At 50.9% G+C, this 19,188-nt stretch overlaps 1 protein-coding gene across 1 annotated transcript in view; it reads right to left on the bottom strand.

Moving 5' to 3' along the window:
- Window positions 1-491: 491 nt before the first annotated feature.
- Window positions 492-19,188, bottom strand: part of LOC147117879 (cadherin-20-like) — a 249,612-nt gene continuing 230,915 nt past the window's right edge. The window contains exons 10-12 of the mRNA XM_085989260.1: window positions 18,567-18,684; window positions 7,724-7,975; window positions 492-2,393 (exon numbers count right to left, since the gene is read on the bottom strand). Of these exons, the coding sequence (XP_085845386.1) occupies window positions 1,897-2,393; window positions 7,724-7,975; window positions 18,567-18,684 (867 nt within the window). The 3' untranslated portion in view covers window positions 492-1,896. The remainder of the gene's footprint in view (window positions 2,394-7,723; window positions 7,976-18,566; window positions 18,685-19,188) is intronic.

Genomic DNA, 19,188 nt, shown 5'->3' with positions numbered 1-19,188 from the left:
TTTTCACTCTGATTCAAATGTCATTATTTTTCTGAAATAACAACAGAAAGCGCTGGAAATACTCAGCAGGCCAGGCAGCATCCGTGGAGAGAGAAACAGAGTTAAAGTTTCAGGTCGAAACCCTTCGTCAGGACTGAGAATAAAAGGCAGGAAATGAAAGAGATTAAAAGGCCAGTTTGGGGGCTGGGAAATGGGGGAGGGGATGAAAGAACAAAGGGAAGGTCTGAGAGGTGAAGAGACATTGAGAGATAGTCAAGACGAGACGAGATGGAAAAACACTTACCTGTCCTATTACCATCTCGTCTCACCTTGAGTATCTCTTAATGTCTCTTCTTTCATCCCCTCCCCCATTTCCCAGCCCCCAAACTGGCCTTTTAATCTGTTTCATTTCCTGCCTTTTTTTTCTCAGTTCTGACGAAGGGTTTCGACCTGAAACGTTGACTCTGTTTCTCTCTCCACGGATGCTGCCTGGCCTGCTGAGTTTTTCCTGCGTTTTCTGTTGTTATTTAAGATTTCCAGCGTCCGTGGTATTTTGCTATTTCATTATTTTTCTGCCCTGGGTGTGTTTAAATACAATTTTGTTTTGGTTACGTTTTTAAAATTCTCCTTTGCTGGGCTCCCCGCTGCCTTCCAGCATTCGCTTCAGCTGAGCTGGTGGGACAGCGTGCGTCTCGAATTCAGCGGCATCCAGTTAGCTGCTATTTAACAAACGTCCGCTGCTCATCCTGCCTAGTTTCTCCAGCTCCACGGCTCCCTCTCTCTTTTTTGTTTTTATTAGTTCTCAGGATGTGGGCGTCGCTGGCAAGGTCAGCATTTATTGCCCATCCCTAATTGCCCTTGAGAAGGTGGTGGTGAGCCGCCTTCTTGAACCGCTGCAGTCCGTGTGGTGAAGGTGCTCCCACAGCGCTCTTAGGGAGGGAGTTCCAGGATTTTGACCCAGCGATGATGAAGGAACGGCCGATATATTTCCAAGTCAGGATGGCGTGTGACTGACTGGCACCACTGACCGCTTTAGGATTAGTACGTGGAGCAATGTGGCCGAGAGCGGTTGGAATTCCGAAGGAAATCAGGCTTTAAAATTTTTTTTTTTAATCCAGACTTGTTCCGCTTGTTGGTTCAATCCTGGGGTCCTCTGGATGGGGAGCTTGTGCCTCAAAGCTACGAACCTTCCCTGTGTATTGAGACTGGAATCTACACAGGCAGAGCTTGCGTGTAAGACGGGCTTTCAGACGGACAGGCAGCCCTTTCAATGTGCGCCTATATCGCCAGTTTGTGCGATCCTTCACGACAAGGTGCAACTAAACCGAGCAGGAGAGCGGGCGTCCTGTTCACAGCTCGACAATCTGCCGGGTCACAACACTGCAGCTGCACGGATATCCAAGTTAAAAATGAGCCTGCTTGCAGCGTGACTGAGGCAGCGGTCTGAGTAATGAGCGTTGCGCTTGTGCACATATTTACAATGAGTTTTACAAAAGGAAAAAAGCAAATCTCCAATGTAGATCAACCCTATTCCGATTGAAGAATGTATCCATGTGTGGGGGCGGGGGGATGCGAGAGTTTAATGATGCCCAGTGTTAGAATCGTTTTCAGTCTTCCACAGGCAAGATGCAACCACTTTTATTCTCAGAGACTGAGCTATTCTTAATGCGTTTTATGTTCTGTTCTTCTTCCCTGCAGGTGAATAATGACTTCAGCAAATTGGGTTATTTTCCTTCCGTCCTGTCACATGGGTTCTGCAATGACTGTGCTGGCGAGGCTGCGGTTTCAGTATTTCTTACCTGGTGTGTTTACACCCAAGGGCGCTTCAGCTTGACTACGGGCCTTTCGACCGAAATGGGAAGAGTTCCACGCTCGCAGGGTTTGTCGCAGTTCAAAAAGGGAGCTTCCGCCCGCTGGCTACAAGGAGTCTTCGGTACTCTCCGAGCCTCCGTACATGTCTGCCAGCTTTTTGAACCGAGGCCCCCAGTCGGTGAGATAATCGTAGTTGAGGTCTGAGTCCGTCGTGGCCGACTCGAAGGAGCTCAGTGATTCTGCCACGGAGCCATTCCCTTCGAACGCGTACGTCTGCAAGGAATCGAAAGGGGGAGCGCAGGGGTCTGTGTTGGCGTCGTGCAACTTGGCCAGGATGTAGTTGTTGACATTGTCGTCCCCGGCTCTGGACTGCGACACGTATCTGGAGAGGCTTTCGATTTCTGGCAGCATATCCCGCCTGGATTTCGTCATCTGAACTGCTCGGGGATTCCACAAGGCCGCAATGTCAAAGGCCTCCGTGTCCTCTTCTCCGCCGCCTTCATCATCGTATCGTACAATATTTTCATGGACGTTTTCCTCGTCATCAGTGATAAGGGACTTCCTCTTGTGTCTTCTCATTGTTAAAATGAAGAGTATCAATACTGAAAGGAAAGCGTAAGAAACGGTGTAAATTAATTGAGATTGGGCCAACGCTCTTGTATCACCTAGAAAGAGACAGTGGTCTGCACTGAGAGTTCCACTGGACCCAAAAACTAGGGAAGTGACTTTAATGTTAGGTGACAGCGTAAAATGGGCAATATCGAATTAGACGCCTATTATGTACCGCACCCGATTTTCCTTATAGTTGAAGCCAATGGAAGAAAATATTTAGCGGTGTGTGTAATGAGTGGCCAATTCGACCTCGTCCATTTTACACTATCGCCCTCAGTCAAAATGATCCCTTAGGAGTCCTGCCAGACTCTCCTATATCCAGAGTTCTGAAACCAATTGCGTCAACCAGTGGCTCAGTGGGTGTCACTCTTCGCCTCTGAGTCAGAAGGTTGTGGGTTCAAGTCCCCATTCCAGAGACTTGAAGCACAAAAAATCTAGGCTGACGCTCCCAGTGCAGTGCTGAGGGAGTGCTGCCCTGTCGGAGGTGCCGTCTTTCGGATGAGATGTTAAACCGAGGCCCCGTCTGCTCTCTCAGGTGGACGTAAAAGATCCCAAAGTGCTTTACAGCCAATGAAGTACTTTTCTGAAGTGTAGTCACTGTTGTAATGTGGGAAACATGTCAGCCAATTTGCGCACAGCAAGCTCCCACAAACAGCAATGTGATAATGACCAGATAATCTTTTTTAGTGATGTTGATTGAGGGATAAATATTGGCCCAGGACACCGGGAATAACTCCCCTGCTCTTCTTCGAAATAGTGCCGTGGGATCTTTTATGTCCACCTGAGAGAGCAGACGGGGCCTCGGTTTAACGTCTCATCCGAAAGACGGCACCCCCGACAGTGCAGCACTCCCTCAGTACTGCACTGGGAGTGTCAGCCTAGATTTTTTGTGCTCAAGTCCCTGGAGTGGGTCTATGAACCCACAACCTTCTGACTTGGAGGCGAGGGTGCTGCCCAGTGAGTCATGGCTGACATGAATGGGCAGTCACGAGCTGCGAGGCTATTATTTCTGGAGATACGCTCCCTGCAAGTGCCGCTCCATGCTGGGTATGGCAGGTTACGGAATCCCCCGCATCGAGCCAAATGACAAAAAGGCCCAAGTTAATGAATGGACGCTATGGCCTGGAAGCCTATCCTACTGGGTCATGTATCAGGAAACCATCAGCACGCTCCCCATGATTTTCCATATGGATGGGAAATTATGGGGACCATGGCTGCGTTTTCCCACTTGCCTGGATGAGTGCAGCTCCAACAACACTCGAGAAGCTCGACACCATCCGGGACAAAGCAGCCCGCTTGATTGGCACCCCATCCACCACCTTAACCATTCACTCCCTCCTCCACCGGCGTACCGTGGCTGCAGTGTGTACCATCTACAAGATGCACTGCAGCAACTCGCCAAGGCTTCTTCGGCAGCACCTCCGAAACCCGTGACCTCTTCCGCCTAGAAGGACAAGGGCAGCAGGTGCATGGGAACACCACGACCTCCAAGTTCCCCTCCAAGTCACACACCATCCTGACTTGGAAATATATCAGCCGTTCCTTCATCGTCGCTGGGTCAAAACCCTGGAACTCCCTCCCTAACAGCACTGTGGGAGTACCTTCACCACACGGACTGCAGCGGTTCAAGAAGGCGGCTCACCACCACCTTCTCAAAGGCAATTAGGGATGGGCAATAAATGCTGGCCTTGCCAGCGATGCCCACATCCCATAAACTCATTTTTAAAAAATATATGAACTCCCAGTGGACAATTGCCCCCACCATGAGCTCAACCTCTTAAATTTGGCCTTTACTGTTCATCAGACATCTCTGCAGAATTAACTTATCCATCATTCAACTCTCAGTCTGCCCTGGTAAACAAAAACTATCTGCTGAGTAATTTATTATCAATCACGGATAAGTTAACACCTCAAGAGTAAGGAACAGACTGAATTTTAGGCTGTCTGTGTTAGGTACGGTCCTTGTGTTGTAAGGTACAAAGTAAAATCCTGTTCATTTCTGCGAGGTTGGCTCCAGTTCTAATGTTAAGTACAGTAATGGGAGAAGTGGCACTGAACATTGGTCCATGGGATCCCAGAGTCTGCTGGCCAACCCTATACATGGGGTTTGGGGGCCAATGTGAACACTATGGGCCAGAAATTCGCGGCCAAAGGCGTGAGTGCGCTCGGGGTACTCACGCATCTGGCCGTTGGAAATGCCGGCGTTCAGCATGAACAGCGCATGCGGGGAACGCCGGCATTTCCAGACCTCGAGCGCGTGCGACTGCACAGGCAGCGCTTGCGCAGTGAACTTCGTAGATTTCATTCATGAAATCCGTGAGGGTAAGTCCTCAGAAGTTACACTTGAAAAAAGCAAGTGTAAAGTGGTTCATTGGCTGCGGAGGAAGAAACATTTTATCGTGGAGCTTCTGAAATGCAATATTTTTGTTTGGGAAAGGGAGGGAAGTTATTGTAAGAAATTTTAAGTAAGTTTTAAAGTAAAAATTTTTTTTTTTTAAAAGGGTTTTCAGAACGGTAGGTAGAAGGAGCAATTGTGGCTGTGTGAATGGAATGTGAGAATGAGTTATGTATGTATGTCCACATATATTCCTTTACGTATATGTATGTATGTTTTATATTCCTTTACTAATGTGTATGAATGTATGTTTTTAATTATGATTTTCAAATAAGTTACTTTCTCTGAAAGTCATAATTAAATAATACATTCATACACATAAGTAAAGGAATATATACATAACACGCAAAGGAATATATACAGACATACATACTTTCAGAAGCTCCACGATAAGAAATATCTTCCTCCGCAGCCTCTGGAGCAACTGTACCCATGCTTTTTTCATGTGTAAGTTGTAAGGACTTGACCTCACTGAAAGCAGTAATGAAAACGGCGAATTATACTGCGCACGTGCTGCCTGTGCAGTCGCACGCGTTCTGCCTCTGAACCCCTTCGTTCAGAGGACAGGAAATGCCGGTTTTCCCCACATGCACTGTGCATGCTGAAAACCGGCATTTCATCCGGCCAGATGCGTAAGTACCCCGACCGTACTCGCGCAGTTGGAAGGGAATTACTGGGCCAACATTTTACATGTCAATAAAATGAAAAATTTAACAATTGCACGACTTGCCCCCTCGCATCTGCGACTGAGGGTCCAAGGAGGTGCATTGCGCAAGAGGTCATCATCGTACGTATCCTCACACTGTTCCCTTTGGGGAACTGTATGAAGTGGTGGAAGGATTTATGGCCGTGATTAACGCTCATTCCGTGACCGTAACCATCTTTGAACCAGCCATTAGGGTGGTTAGTCCTATGGCGGGAGGGTTTTACGGGCTCCCACAACCCATCTGAGGGGGGGGGGGCCACCAACACCCACGGACGCAAGTATCCCGCTGGATGTCCACCCAGAATTTAAAGTTGGAACTCCGACTCCACTTGCCGGGACTGTCTGGAGTGGGGTTCAAAACCCTACTCCTTCTGGCCCAGCGGCGGGGATGCTTACTGCTACGCAAAAGGCCCACTCTGCACAAAAGGTGACACCCATATGTTTCCTGTGCCTTTTCCCTCCCCGTGACTGGAGCCCTATGCTGCCATTTCACGTTGCTAATCGGATTGGGCCTTTGTCATAGCGGTAGGATCCCCGCCGCTGGGTCAGATCAGGGTAGGGTTTCGAACCCCGCTCCAGACAGTCCCGGCAAGTGGAGTCGGAGCTCCGGCTCTAAATTCTGGGTTGACATCCAGTGGGATATTTGCGTCCGTGGGTGTGGGTGGCCCCCCCTCCTTGTATAGCTTGTGGGAGCCCGTAAAACCCTCCCGCCATAGGACTAACCGCCCTAATGGCTGGTTCAAAGATGGTTACGGTCACGGAACGAGCGTTAATCACGGCCATAAATCCTTCCACCACTTCATACAGTTCCCCAAAGGGAACAGTGTGAAGACACGTATGACGACGACATTGCTAAATAAATAAATGGAATTAAAAAAATTCTTTTAGGGCTTTTAAAAGTCTTTAAATTGCTTTAATTCTCTTTAAAACTACTTCAGATTACTCAAAATAATGTAAATATTTTAAAAAGTTTATAAAAGTTACCAAAATCTTCAAAAAACTTCCAAAAACCTATTTAAACTGCTGCTTTGCATGTAAAAATGGTTAGCAGCTTGACAGAAACATTGGGGGCGTGTCCAGTGAAACTGAGACCTCAAGGGGCGTGTCTCACTTACACTGCACGCTCCTGGCTTCGCGCTGGCTGCACTCCTGGGCGGCGTGACGTCATACGCTGCCCGGGATTCTTCTTTTTCATTCACCAAGTCCAGGCGTCCCTGGAGCTGATCGTCAGTAGCGCGGGGTAAGTGTAAATACGGGGCTTGCACGCGCTGCAAGCCCCGTTCTGGAATTTCTGGGCCTATATCAAGGTATTAAGGGGAACTGATAGGGAGGAACTATTTCTGCTGGTTGGGGAGTCTAAGGTTAGGGGGCATAGTCTAAAAATTAGAGCTAGACCTTTCAGGAGTGAAGATGGGAAACACTTCTACACACAAAGGGTGGTAGAAGTTTGGAACTCTCTTCCGCAAATGACAATTGATGCTGGGTGAATGGTTAATTTTAAATCTGAGATTGATAGATTTCTGTTAACCAAAGGTATTAAGGGATGTGGGGCAAAGGCGGGCATATGGAGTTAGGTCGCAGATCAGTCACAATCTCATTGAATGACGGAGCAGGCTCGAGGGGTTAAGTGGCCTCCTCCTGTTCCTATGTTCCCATATAAAAGTCATTTAGGATCAACCCAAGTTTCACAGACAATTGGTTTTTTTCTTTTCAAACTTCCCTGGCCAAATATTATTACATGAGATTTCAACTGTAGTGGGATCTTCATCCTTGAATGTCAAGTAAGGGATATGGGCCAAAGGCGGGTGGATGGAGTGAGGTCGCAGATCAGCCAGGATCTCACTGAATGGCGGAACGGGCTCGAGGGGCTGAATGGCCTCCTCCTGTTACTATGTTCCTAATTGCCCCTTCAAATAAGGGTGACACAGATGACTGCGCAAAATGAATACGGCCAGGGAGATAGTGGATGTGCATGGTTCTGTTTGGGCGGTGACAGCGAGTGGTTACTCCTTTCTGTTCAGGGTTTGCTGCGACTTCATCGATCAGTGCTCATTTTTTGTCCGGCAGGGTGGCATCAACCACCCCCGTCGGAGCAACGCAGGTGCGAGGGACTCTCAGGTTGCTGCTGTCGGTCAGTAGCGGAGGCGACGAAATTTATTCCAGATCAATTTCCGAGTAAGTATGGTCAGTTTACTGGGCCGCGCGGCCCGTGAGCCTACCCAGCAGTATGAAGATGCAGCCGAGAATTGCAATGAGCGCGCCTCTGCTCAGGCTGACGGGAAGGCTGTAGGCCTCGACGTTGCAGGACCGGACGTTGCCGTCGGTATCGCAGCCGCAGACTCTGATGGTCAGCGTGCTGGTGCTGCTTTGCGTTGGCAGCCCACCATCTGCGATGAGAATGGGGAGGTGGTAGGTGCCCTGTTCCTGGTGTTTGAACCCGCCTCTTCTGGTCAGGATCCAGGCGGTGTTGTCTGAAAGAAAAGAAAAAAAAACACACACAGGACAGAAGATACAACAGATTTAAAACATGTATATATCGTGCACAGTTTTACAAAGTACAGGAAACTTTGTGCTATCCGGAGGTGAGCTATCCGGCAATCTGGAGCCACCGGCAAAAATCAGCAGCCGTTTTTTATTCTTTTTGTTTGTTTTTTTTGCTTTGTTTGAACAGTCAAGCTGTGCAAGGTCTGTAGCTATAGCAACAGCTTCAGCTACAGAGCTTTAGGGCCACACCCGAGTGTTTAGAAGCTGTTGCTAAGCAACAGTGTTTGTTGTCAAATACGGAGATAAGAATCTCCGTATCTCTCAACATTAACTCTGGAGAGTACGGCAGTTTTGAGGCAGCGGCAGCAGCTCGGTCCCGTGGGTGCCGGATAGCACAAAGTTTCCTACAAGTTAAGAACATAAGAATTAGGAGCAGGAGTAGGCCATGTGGCCCCCTCGAGCTTACGGGAGTGGAGCGGAGTATTAAAGTGACAGGCGACCGGAAGCTCGGGGTCACCCTTACTGACTGAACGGAGGTGTTCCGCAAGGTGGCCACCCAATCTGCGTTTGGTCTCCCCAATGTAGAGGAGACCGCTCCCACTCTGATCTCTCCATCCGCGGCCTGTTACACTGTTCCAATGAAGCCCAACGGAAGCTCGAGGAACAGCACCTCATCTTTCGATTAGGCACTTTACAGCCTTCTGGACTCAACATCGAGTTCAACAATTTCAGATCATAACCTCGGCCCCTATGTTTTCTTTTTTCTCTCTCATGGCAGCTGTTGATGATTTTGCCATCGCCATTTACACTTCATCTAGAGTCATCTTTTGTTTCTTAACTTGTCCCTTTACCATCTCCTTTTGCCTTGCACCATCATCCCTTTTGTCTTTAATCTCTCCTGCCTTCCACCCTATCACAGACCTTCCCTTTTGTTCTTTCCTCCCCTCCTCCTTGTCCCTGCCTCTGCACTTGCTTAAAAATCTGTGACTTCTCCAACTTTTTCCAGTTCTGACGAAGGGTCATTGACTCTGTTTCTCTCTCCACGATGCTGCCTGACCTGCTGAGTGTTTCATTGATTCTTAGGGCTGGATTTTGTCAATGGGGACGTGATGGAGGCGGGACTCCTACTTTTTGGGTTGTAGTCCTGCCTCCATTGACTTGTGGCCAACCCGCGCTATTTTCCCTTGATTGACCTTGTTAAGCCCGCCCAGCAGGCTCAGCAGGCCAATTAAGGGACACCTGGTTACTGGTGACGTCAATGATTGACATTTCATCTGTCAAGAGCTTTTGACAGATGAAAAATCAGCATTTGACAGCTCTGTGAAGCCGTCAAACACGGACAATCTGTCTTCTAACTGGAGTCCTTCTACTCAGACTCAGTTAGAGATCTCTCCAGACCAGAAAGCAGAGGCTGCAGCTTTTGACAGTTCAGCGGCCATTCTGCTTTCTGTGCCGGTGAGCTGAGGGACTCCCGAGAACTGAAGGGAGGAAGCCTGCAGGAGAAAGTAAAGGTAAGTAAAACTTATTAAAACACTTTGGGCTAGATTTTCAGTATAGACAGTTTTGGGGCGCTAACCTTAGCGCCCGCCCGAAGTTAGCGCCCGCCCCAAAGTAGCGCCCCGTTGCCGGAAATTCAGTGGCTTCGCCCTAAGAGAGTGGTGGAGCGCTAAAAGAGGCGTTCCACTCCTACCTTTAGGCGCTAAGCCGGCGGTCCAGAGGGATAGCGCCCAGGCGGGGCGCAGCGCGGGTGCGGTCATTTTTGCACTGACAGCAGACCCCGTGGTGCCGACCAGCTGTTAAAGGGGGAAGGGACGAATTGGTCTGCTGCCACGCCCTGCACACTGCAGCCTTGCAAAGAGGCCTCAACACTGCTGCTCAGCCCCAGGGAGTCATGACAACGCCAGAGAAGGCCCGTCAGCGTGCCCTGCGCTTCTCAGAGGGTGATCTGGACATAATGGTCACAGCTCTGGAGGTGAGGCGCAAGATCTTGTTTCCAGAGAGTGGGAGGAATCCAACCCACCATGACTACACCAAAGCCTGGAAGCAGATCGCCCAGAGGGTGACGTTCACCGGCGAGGCCCCCAGGACCCACAAACAATGTCGTAAAAAATACAACGATCTGACCAGGATTGTGAAGGTGAGTAGCCTTTCCAGTCTCCTCCTCATTCTTGCATGTACACCTGACATGATGGGCTAAGGGAGCTGAAAGTCCTATTGGCCAGCCCTCAGCCAGCAGCATTGGGACAGTCATGAGCATCAATTGGCCATTCGGCACTCTACACTTTGGCCAAGCTATTCCACCATGGGAGGCAGTGCACAGTACATCAGGGCTTCACTCTGTCCAAGCTATTCCACCATGGGAGGCAGTGCACAGTACATCAGGGCTTCACTCTGTCCAAGCTATTCCACCATGGGAGGCAGTGCACAGTACATCAGGGCTTCACTCTGTCCAAGCTATTCCACCATGGGAGGCAGTGCACAGTACATCAGGGCTTCACTCTGTCCAAGCTATTCCACCATGGGAGGCAGTGCACAGTACATCAGGGCTTCACTCTGTCCAAGCTATTCCACCATGGGAGGCAGTGCACTCTACATCAGGGCTTCACTCTGTCCAAGCTATTCCACCATGGGAGGCAGTGCACTCTACATCAGGGCTTCACTCTGTCCAAGCTATTCCACCATGGGAGGCAGTGCACACTACATCAGGGCTTCATTGCGCACTTACAGCCCGTCCTTTCTCTTGCAGGCTAAAGTAGCGTTTAATCGCCAGGCCCGTGCCAGGGGTGGCCGCGCCAAGCTGCAGAAGCTCACTCGGCTGGAGGAGCGCGTGTGTGTGCTCATGGGAGCCCGTGTGATTGTCCCCACAGCGTGCGGTGTATCCGACCCTCCACTGCCCGGCAATGGTAAGGACCTCGCCTTTTGGCCCTCTCGCGTCGCACTGGCCCATCCGAGCTACCTCCTTTGCCACTGTCCCACCAATGCGCTGAATCCCACCAGTCCTAACTCCCTCGCTGATGCCGTCTCCTCACTCTGAAGCTACTCTTGTGCATTCCTGCTTTCAGCTGGTGACGACCAGGACCCTGAAGCTGCCAGTGACAGCACCTCCGACCAGGAGGAGGAGGAGGAGCAAGCCGGACCTTCGGGGGAACAGTCACGTCCCGCAGGAGAGGAGGAAATGCTTGACACCTCCTCACTGGACGAGTGCCTGGAGGAACTGTCGCAGGGCAATGCAGCTTCTGGGACCAGTGGCGTCCAGCCACCCAGCAGCCGTGCGCGTGGCCCGCGGCCTTCCCCCCAAAGGGGGGAAGGATCAGAGGGGAGTGCTGCTGCTCGGCACACTCGCCGTCACCAACGCGGCAAGGGTCCCCTAGTTCGGCCCCCTCCTCCCCAGCGGGAGAGTCGCGACTCCAGTCCGGACACCTTCACTTCGGAGGAGGTGCGGAAGCTGGATAAGATGGCCGATGACTCGGACCGGCGACACACGGAGCTCATGAGCGTGGTGGGGCGCATGCCTGAGGCCATCGAGTCGCTGGCGACCAGTGTGCGCGAGTTCGGGGCAGCAACTGCCGCGAGTGGCCGCATGCTGACTGATGCCGTCAAGACCCTGGCGGATGTGATGCGCGCGCACACCAGGACCACAGGGGCACTCACTGCTGCCACACGCGCTGTCTCAGGCAGGCATCGCCAGGGCAGCCGCCGCGCTGGACCATCCCAGCAAGCCACCCCTCGGCTGATTGCTGCGGATCCTGCAGTGCGGGCCCGGCCGAGTGCCACCGCGCCACAGCACCAGCCAGCGCATCCCAGACGCCAGCTGGCCCACATTGCGCCATCCGTCGCCGCCATTCCCCCTCTGGGGCGTCAAGGGCAAGCGGCTGCAGCTGATGGTGGCCAGGCTCAGGTGCGCCACTCAGCAGACGGCCCCTCGAGGCCCAAACGCCGTGTAGGCCGCCCCCCAGCGGCATCTGGCGGAAGGGCATCTGAGCCTCAGGCGCCTTCCCCCAGCCTCGCAGCAGCCACTGGGCAGAGCTTGCGAAGGAGCAGCAGGCCGGGCAGGGGAGGCAAAAGGCTGGCCAAGGTCTCGCCCTCGCGGGCCACTCAGTAGAGGGTGTGGGCAGCTTTCCTTTAATATGGCGGTGGCCATCTTTATTTTGCCCATGGTTGTGCTTTTGGAGGGCTTATTTTTTGCGTTAGGCCGACGTTGAGGCCCGGTTTGAAGAAAGGTGGAGTGACTCCTCCCCAGTTTGTGGGAGTGAGTCGTTTGTTGGGCTTTTTGTGGGGCCCGTTTATTGTTTTTGGGGATTCATGTGGGAAGGGCTTTTCATTTTTGTGCAATAAAAAATTATCTTTATTCATGCAGTCTCCATGGTTGTTCTTCTTAGTGTTTGTTGGCTTCGCCGGCTGAGGGCTTGCGGAGCGGCTGCATTCATCTTCCCTCATGGCCCCTGGCCATTCCCTGACAGGGGGCTTAGAAGTACCGTGTAATAAGGTGGCGTCGTGCGGCCCTTGGCCCTGGTCGCTCCCTCCTGGGAACGTACTCCTGCTCCTCCTCCTCCTCCTCCTCCTCATGCTCCTCCTGCTCCTCCTCCTGAGGTGCTGGTCCAACGTCAGGTGGCAGTGCCTGAGTCCTGCGGATAGCCAGGTTGTGTAGCATGCAGCAAACCACCACAAATTGGGAGACCCGGTCCGGCGAATACTGGAGAGCTCCTCCGGAGCGATCAAGGCAGCGGAACCGCTGCTTGAGGACCCCAATAGTTAGCTCGATGATGTTGCGGGTGGTTTGATGGCTCTCGTTGTAGGCCTCTTCAGCAGCGGTCCTGGGCGCGTGGAGCGGGGTCATGAGCCAGGTGCACAAAGGATAGCCTTTGTCCCCGATGAGCCATCCTCTTGGGGGAGGCTGTGCCTGGAACATGTCATGCACAGTACTCTGCCGCAGGATAAAGGCATCGTGGCTGCTGCCTGGGAAGCTGGCATTGACTGCCATGATGCGCTGCTTGTGGTCACATACCAGCTGCACATTCAGAGAATGGTAGCCCTTCCTGTTGCGATACTGCTCGCCATGCTCCAGAGGGGCCCGCAAAGCCACATGCGTACAGTCAATGGCGCGCTGCACCAAGGGGAATTCCCCGAGTCTGGCAAATCCCAATGCGCGCTGATGCTGGCTCTCGAGGGCCATGGGGAAGGAGATGAATTGGCTTCTCCTTCTGAACAGTGCTTCGGTCACGTGGCGGATGCAGCGATGCGCGCCATACTGGGAGATGTTTGCTATGTCCCCAGCAGCGTATTGGAAGGAGCCGGTGGCATAGAAGTTCAATGCCACCGTCACCTTCACTTCCACCGACAGAGACGTCCTGCACCTGAGCTTTGGCCGCAGATCTCGGCGAAGCAGGTGGCAGATCTCTGCAATCACCTCCTTTCGGAATCGGAGCCTTCTAACACATCGCGCGGCACTCATGTTTAGGTAGGAGCGCTGCTGGCGGTATAGCCTGACTGGGTAAGGCCTACGTGGCCGACGCCTGTCGTCCCCTCTGCCTCTAGCCAGGGCTGCCCCTCTCACAATGCGTCTGCGAGCCCTACGGACATGGCGCTGCAGCTCCGCGTTGGCACCCCATGCAGCCCCCATCAAATCCTGGCAAACAGTCTAATTTCCAAATGGCCACTTGCAGCGCTATGGCCTGAGTCCAAAAATACCTGGCTCTTGCTGCTTGAAACCAGTTAGCTATCCTCCTTGTTGTGTCTCCAGAAATGCGTTGCACAAGACTGTTTTCTGAAAAAAGGCTGGCCTTTATACTGGAGAGGACGTTCCCTTTAATTAGCGCCCCCCGGGGCCCGCGCTGGTTGTGTTGCGTTCCTTTTTCCAAACGCTCCGGCCGCCCGCCGCACAATGGGGCGGTCCGACTGAAGTTTGCAATCGGGGCGGCCAAAGGGCGTTGCACGAGGATGTGACGTCATTTTCTGCGCGCGCATCCGGGCGGGCGCTAAACTTTGCGCCGGCGCTAACGGGCAACTTAATTTGGGGCGGGGCGCAAACTGCGCTGCGCCCGGGCGCTACACGCATAGCGCCCGGAAATCACTTCTCTTAAGGCGCTAACTGCTGGCGCAAGCGACTGAAAATCTAGCCCTTTACACTTACCTCACACACTTACCTCTGCACACATGCACCCATCACTCACCTGCACAACGGACATCTCGACCCCTCCAACCCCTTCAGACCGACGGTCTGCCTCGCTAACTTGGCATGGTTCGGAGCCGTTGGGAAGCCCACACTTCAGGGCTAAAAATAGGGATTCGGCCAAAAACTGCCTGTTAACTACCTGTTAACAGGCAGTTAATTGCCACTAATCCCCTTCCCGCCTCGGGGAGGCGGCTCCCAGCACAGGTCGGATACCCGCCTCCTGGGACATTGGCACGGAGGCGGGTTGGGGGCGGGATGGGTTCGTGCCCCCCGATTTCGTGATTTTAACCCCCCACACGCCTCCAATCCCTCCTCAACGGCCCGATGAAATTCGAGCCCATTGACTCGGTTTCTCTCTCCACGATGCTGCCCGACCTGCCGAGTGTTTGGTTGATTCTAAGTATGTTGGGCAATTCTCTGTTTAGCAAACAATGCCGATTGTGAAACCCAATGAGCATTATGACGAAAGTGATTAAATATCATTGTACGACTGGTACGGAGATATGAATGCGTGCCAGGCACCTCTTTGGTATATAAGACATCAGTGTTTTCCTTTGGGGCAAGTCTGATACTCCTTTGTTCAAAGCAAGTTACTCTTTTGCAGCTGCTAATGTTTCGTCACAGTTCCAGAACTACAGACTGCTTTGAATCTCCACCTCTGAAATATTTTTTTTTTTTTTAATTCGTTCACGGGAGGTGAGCGTCGCTGGCAAGGCCGGCATTTATTGCCCATCCCTAATTGCCCTGGAGAAGGTGGTGGTGAGCCGCCTTCTTGAACGGCTGCAGTCCGTGTGATGACGGCACTCCCACAGTGCTGTTAGGGAGGGAGTTCCAGGATTTTGACCCAGCGACAATGAAGGATTGGCGATATACTTCCAAGGCAGGATGGTTTGTGACTTGGAGGGGAACTTGGAGGTGGTGGTGTTCCCATGCGCCTGCTGCCCTTGTCCTTCTAGGTGGCAGAGGTCGCGGGTTTGGGAGGTGCTGCCGAAGGAGCCTTGGCGAGTTGCTCCAGTGCATGTTGTAGATGGTACACACTGCAGCCACGGTACGCCGGTGGTGGAGGGAGTGAATGTTTAAGGTGGTTGATGGGGTGCCAATCAAGCGGGCTGCTTTGTCCTGGATGGTGTCGAGCTTCATTGCATGTCAAATGTTATCTATTATCTAGTGAAGGTGCTGTTAGGGAGGGAGTTCCAGGATTTTGACCCAGCGACGATGAAGGAACGGCCGATATATTTCTAAGTCAGGATGGTGTGTGACTGGAAGGGGAACTTGGAGGGACATGCCGTATAAAAATAAATACTGAAATAAATACAACAACAACAACTGGTATTTATACAGCGCCTTTAACATAGTAAAACGTCCCAAGGCGCTTCACAGGAGTATTTTAAGACAAAAAAGGGATTAATTAAGAGGAGGAAAATAGAATATGAGAGTAAGCTTGCAGGGAACATAAAAACTGACTGTAAAAGCTTTTATAGATATGTGAAGAGAAAAAGATTGGTGAAGTCAAGCGTAGGTCCCTTACAGTCAGAATCAGGGGAATTTATAATGGGGAACAAAGAAATGGCAGACCAATTAAATACATACTTTGGTTCTGTCTTCACAAAGGAGGACACAAATAACCTCCCAGAGATGTCGGGGAACATAGGGTCTGATGAAAGGGAGGAACTGAAAGAAATCAGTATTTGTAGGGAAATGGTGTTAGAGAAATTGACGGGATTGAAGGCCGATAAATCCCCAGGGCCTGATAATCTACATCCTAGGGTACTTAAGGAAGTGGCCCAAGAATTAATAGATGCATTGCTGGTCATCTTCCAAAATTCAATAGACTCTGGAACAGTACCCATGGATTGGAGGGTAGCTAATGTTACCCCACTGTTCAAAAAAGGTGGTAGAGAGAAAACGGGAAATTACAGACCGGTGAGCCTGACATTGGTAGTGGGGAAAATGCTAGAGTCCATTATAAAAGATGTAATAGCAGAGCACTTGGAAAACAGTGACCTGATCGGACAAAGCCAACATGGATTTACAAAAGGTAAATCGTGCTTGACTAATCTACTGGAATTTTTTGAGGATGTAACTGGTAAAATAGATAAGGGAGAACCAGTGGATGTGGTGTATTTGGACTTTCAAAAGGCTTTCGATAAGGTCCTGCATAAGAGATTAGCGTGTAATGTTAAGGCACATGGGATTGGGGGCAAGGTATTGACTTGGATAGAGAACTGGTTGGCAGACAGAAAGCAAAGAGTTGGAATAAATGGCTCCTTTTCCGAGTGGCAGGCAGTGACTAGTGGGGTACTGCAGGGATCGGTCCTTGGACCCCAGCTATTCACAATATATATTAATGATCTGGACGAGGGAACTAGATGTAATATCTCCAAGTTTGCAGACGACACAAAGCTGGGTGGGCGTGTGTGCTGTGAGGAGGATGCTGAGAAACTCCAGTATGATTTGGGCAGGTTGGGTGATTGGGCAGAAGCATGGCAGATGCAATATAACGTAGATAAATGCGAGGTTATCCACTTTGGTGTCAAAAACAAGAAGGCAGATTATTATCTGAATGGCAATAGATTGGGAGAAGGGGAAGTGCAACGAGACCTGGGCGTCCTTGTGCACCAGTCGCTGAAGGTAAGCATGCAGGTGCAGCAGGCGGTTAAGAAGGCAAATGGTATGTTGGCCTTTGTAGCGAGAGGGTTTGAGTACAGGAACAAGGATGTCTTGCTGCAGTTGTACAGGGCCTTGGTGAGACCACATCTTGAGTATTGTGTGCAGTTTTGGTCGCCTTATCTGAGGAAAGATGTTCTTGCCATGGAAGGAGTGCAGCGAAGATTCACCAGGCTGATACCTGGGATGGCAGGAATGACGTATGAGGAGAGATTGGGTCGATTGGGCTTGTACTCGCTGGAGTTTAGAAGAATGAGAGGGGATCTCATTGAAACTTATAAAATTCTAACAGGACTAGACAGACTAGATGCAGGAAGGATGTTCCCGATGATCGGGGAGTCCAGAACCAGGGGTCACAGTCTAAGGATAAGGGGTAAGCCATTTAGGACAGAGATGAGGAGGAATTTCTTCACCCAGAGAGTGGTGAACCTGTGGAATTCTCTACCACAGAAGGCAGTTGAGGCCAATTCATTAAATATATTCAAGAAAGAATTGGATATATTTCTTAAGGCTAAAGGGATCAAGGGATATGGGGAGAAAGCAGGGACAGGGTACTGAATTTGGATGATCAGCCATGATCGCATTGAATGGCGGAGCAGGCTCGAGGGGCCGAATGACCTACTCCTGCTCCTATCTTCTATGTTTCTATGTTTCTATGTAAAAAATTGACACCGAGCCACATAAGGATAAATTAGGGCAGATGACCAAAAGCTTGGTCAAAGAGGTAGGTTTTAGGGAGCGTTTTAAAGGAGGAAAGAGAGGTAGCGAGGCGGAGAGGTTTAGGGAGGGAATTCCAGCGCTTAGGGCCCCGGCAACAGAAGGCACGGCCACCACTGGTGGAGCGATTATAACCAGGGATGCTCAAGAGGGCAGAATTAGAGGAGCGCAGATATCTCGGGGGGGTTGTGGGGCTGAAGGAGATTACAGAGATAGGGAGGGGCAATTCTAATACTCCTATGTTCATGGAGCGATTTGAAAACAAGGATGAGAATTTTCAAATCGAGGCGTTGCTTAACCGGGAGCCAATGTAGGTCAGCGGGCACAGGGGGTGATGGGCGAATGGGATTTGGTGCGAGTTAGGACACGGGCAGTAGAGTTTTGGATGACCTCAAGTTTATGTAGGGTAGAATGTGGGAGGCTGGCCAGGAGTGCGTTGGAATAGTCAAGTCTAGAGGTAACAAAGGCATGGATGAGGGTTTCAGCAGAAAATGAGCTGAGGCGAGGCGGAGACGGGCGATGTTACGGAGGTGGAAGAAGGCGGTCTTAGTTATGCCACGGATATGTGGTCGGAAGCTCATTTCAGGGTCAAATATGACACCAAGGTTGCGAACAGTGTGTTTCAGCCTCAGACAGATGTTAGGGAGAGGGATGGAGTCAGTGGCGAGGGAACGGAGTGTGTGGCGGGGACCGAAAACAATGGCTTCGGTCTTCCCAATATTTAATTGGAGAAAATTCCTGCTCATCCAGAACTGGATGTCGGACAAGCAGTCTGACAATTTAAATACATAAATACAGAACCGTCGTTCCCCACAGAATAAAAACACTCCTCCTCACCTTCCCCCAATTAACAAATACAGACACAAAACAGAAAGCTAAATCAAACACTAAAAATGAAGCTCAAGAAGGAACTTTAGAATTTAAAAAATTTTTGCTCTCTTGAATACACCTCTCACTGAATAGTTAGGCCCAAGGAACGCACGATGTGGTATGAGTGAGCTGCTCGGGAACACTTGATTTACCTTGATTATCGCGCACGGTGAAGTTCGGGTTGCTGGCTGCTTCAGGAGTCAAGCTGTAGTAGAAGTGATGACCTCCCTGAGGGTTATCTGGGTCCACCGCACTGACCATCTGAATCAGCTGTTGAAAAGAGAGCACAAAAGAGATTTACTAGAATGGTTCCAGGGACGAGGGATTACAGTTATGTGGACAGGCCGGAAAAGCTGGGGTTGTTCTCCTTGGAGCAGAGAAGACAAAGAGGAGAAACGGTTTTCAATGGCTGCACTGTGCACAGTTTTGGTCTCCTTATCTGAGGAAGGACATACTTACCTTAGAGGCGGTGCAACGAAGGTTCACTAGATTGATTCCTGGGATGAGGGGGTTGTCCTATGAGGAGAGATTGTGTAGAATGGGCCCTATACCCTCTGGAGTTTAGAAGAATGAGAGGTGATCTCATTGAAACCTACAAGATTCTGAGGGGGATTGACAGGGTAGATGCTGAGAGGTTGTTTCCCCTGGCTGGGGAGTCTAGAACCAGGGGTCACAGTCTCAGGATAAGGGGTCGGCCATTTAGGACTGAGATGAGGAGGAATTTCTTCACTCAGAGGGTTGTGAATCTTTGGAATTCTCTACCCCAGAGGGCTG

Source organism: Somniosus microcephalus, chromosome 5, assembly GCF_052327205.1.
Source record: "Somniosus microcephalus isolate GS21.2 chromosome 5, FLI_Smic_1.0, whole genome shotgun sequence".
In the NCBI taxonomy this organism is placed as follows: Eukaryota; Metazoa; Chordata; class Chondrichthyes; order Squaliformes; family Somniosidae; genus Somniosus; species Somniosus microcephalus.
Note: the sequence above shows the minus strand (reverse complement) of the source record. Positions and strands in the feature narration are given on the sequence as shown.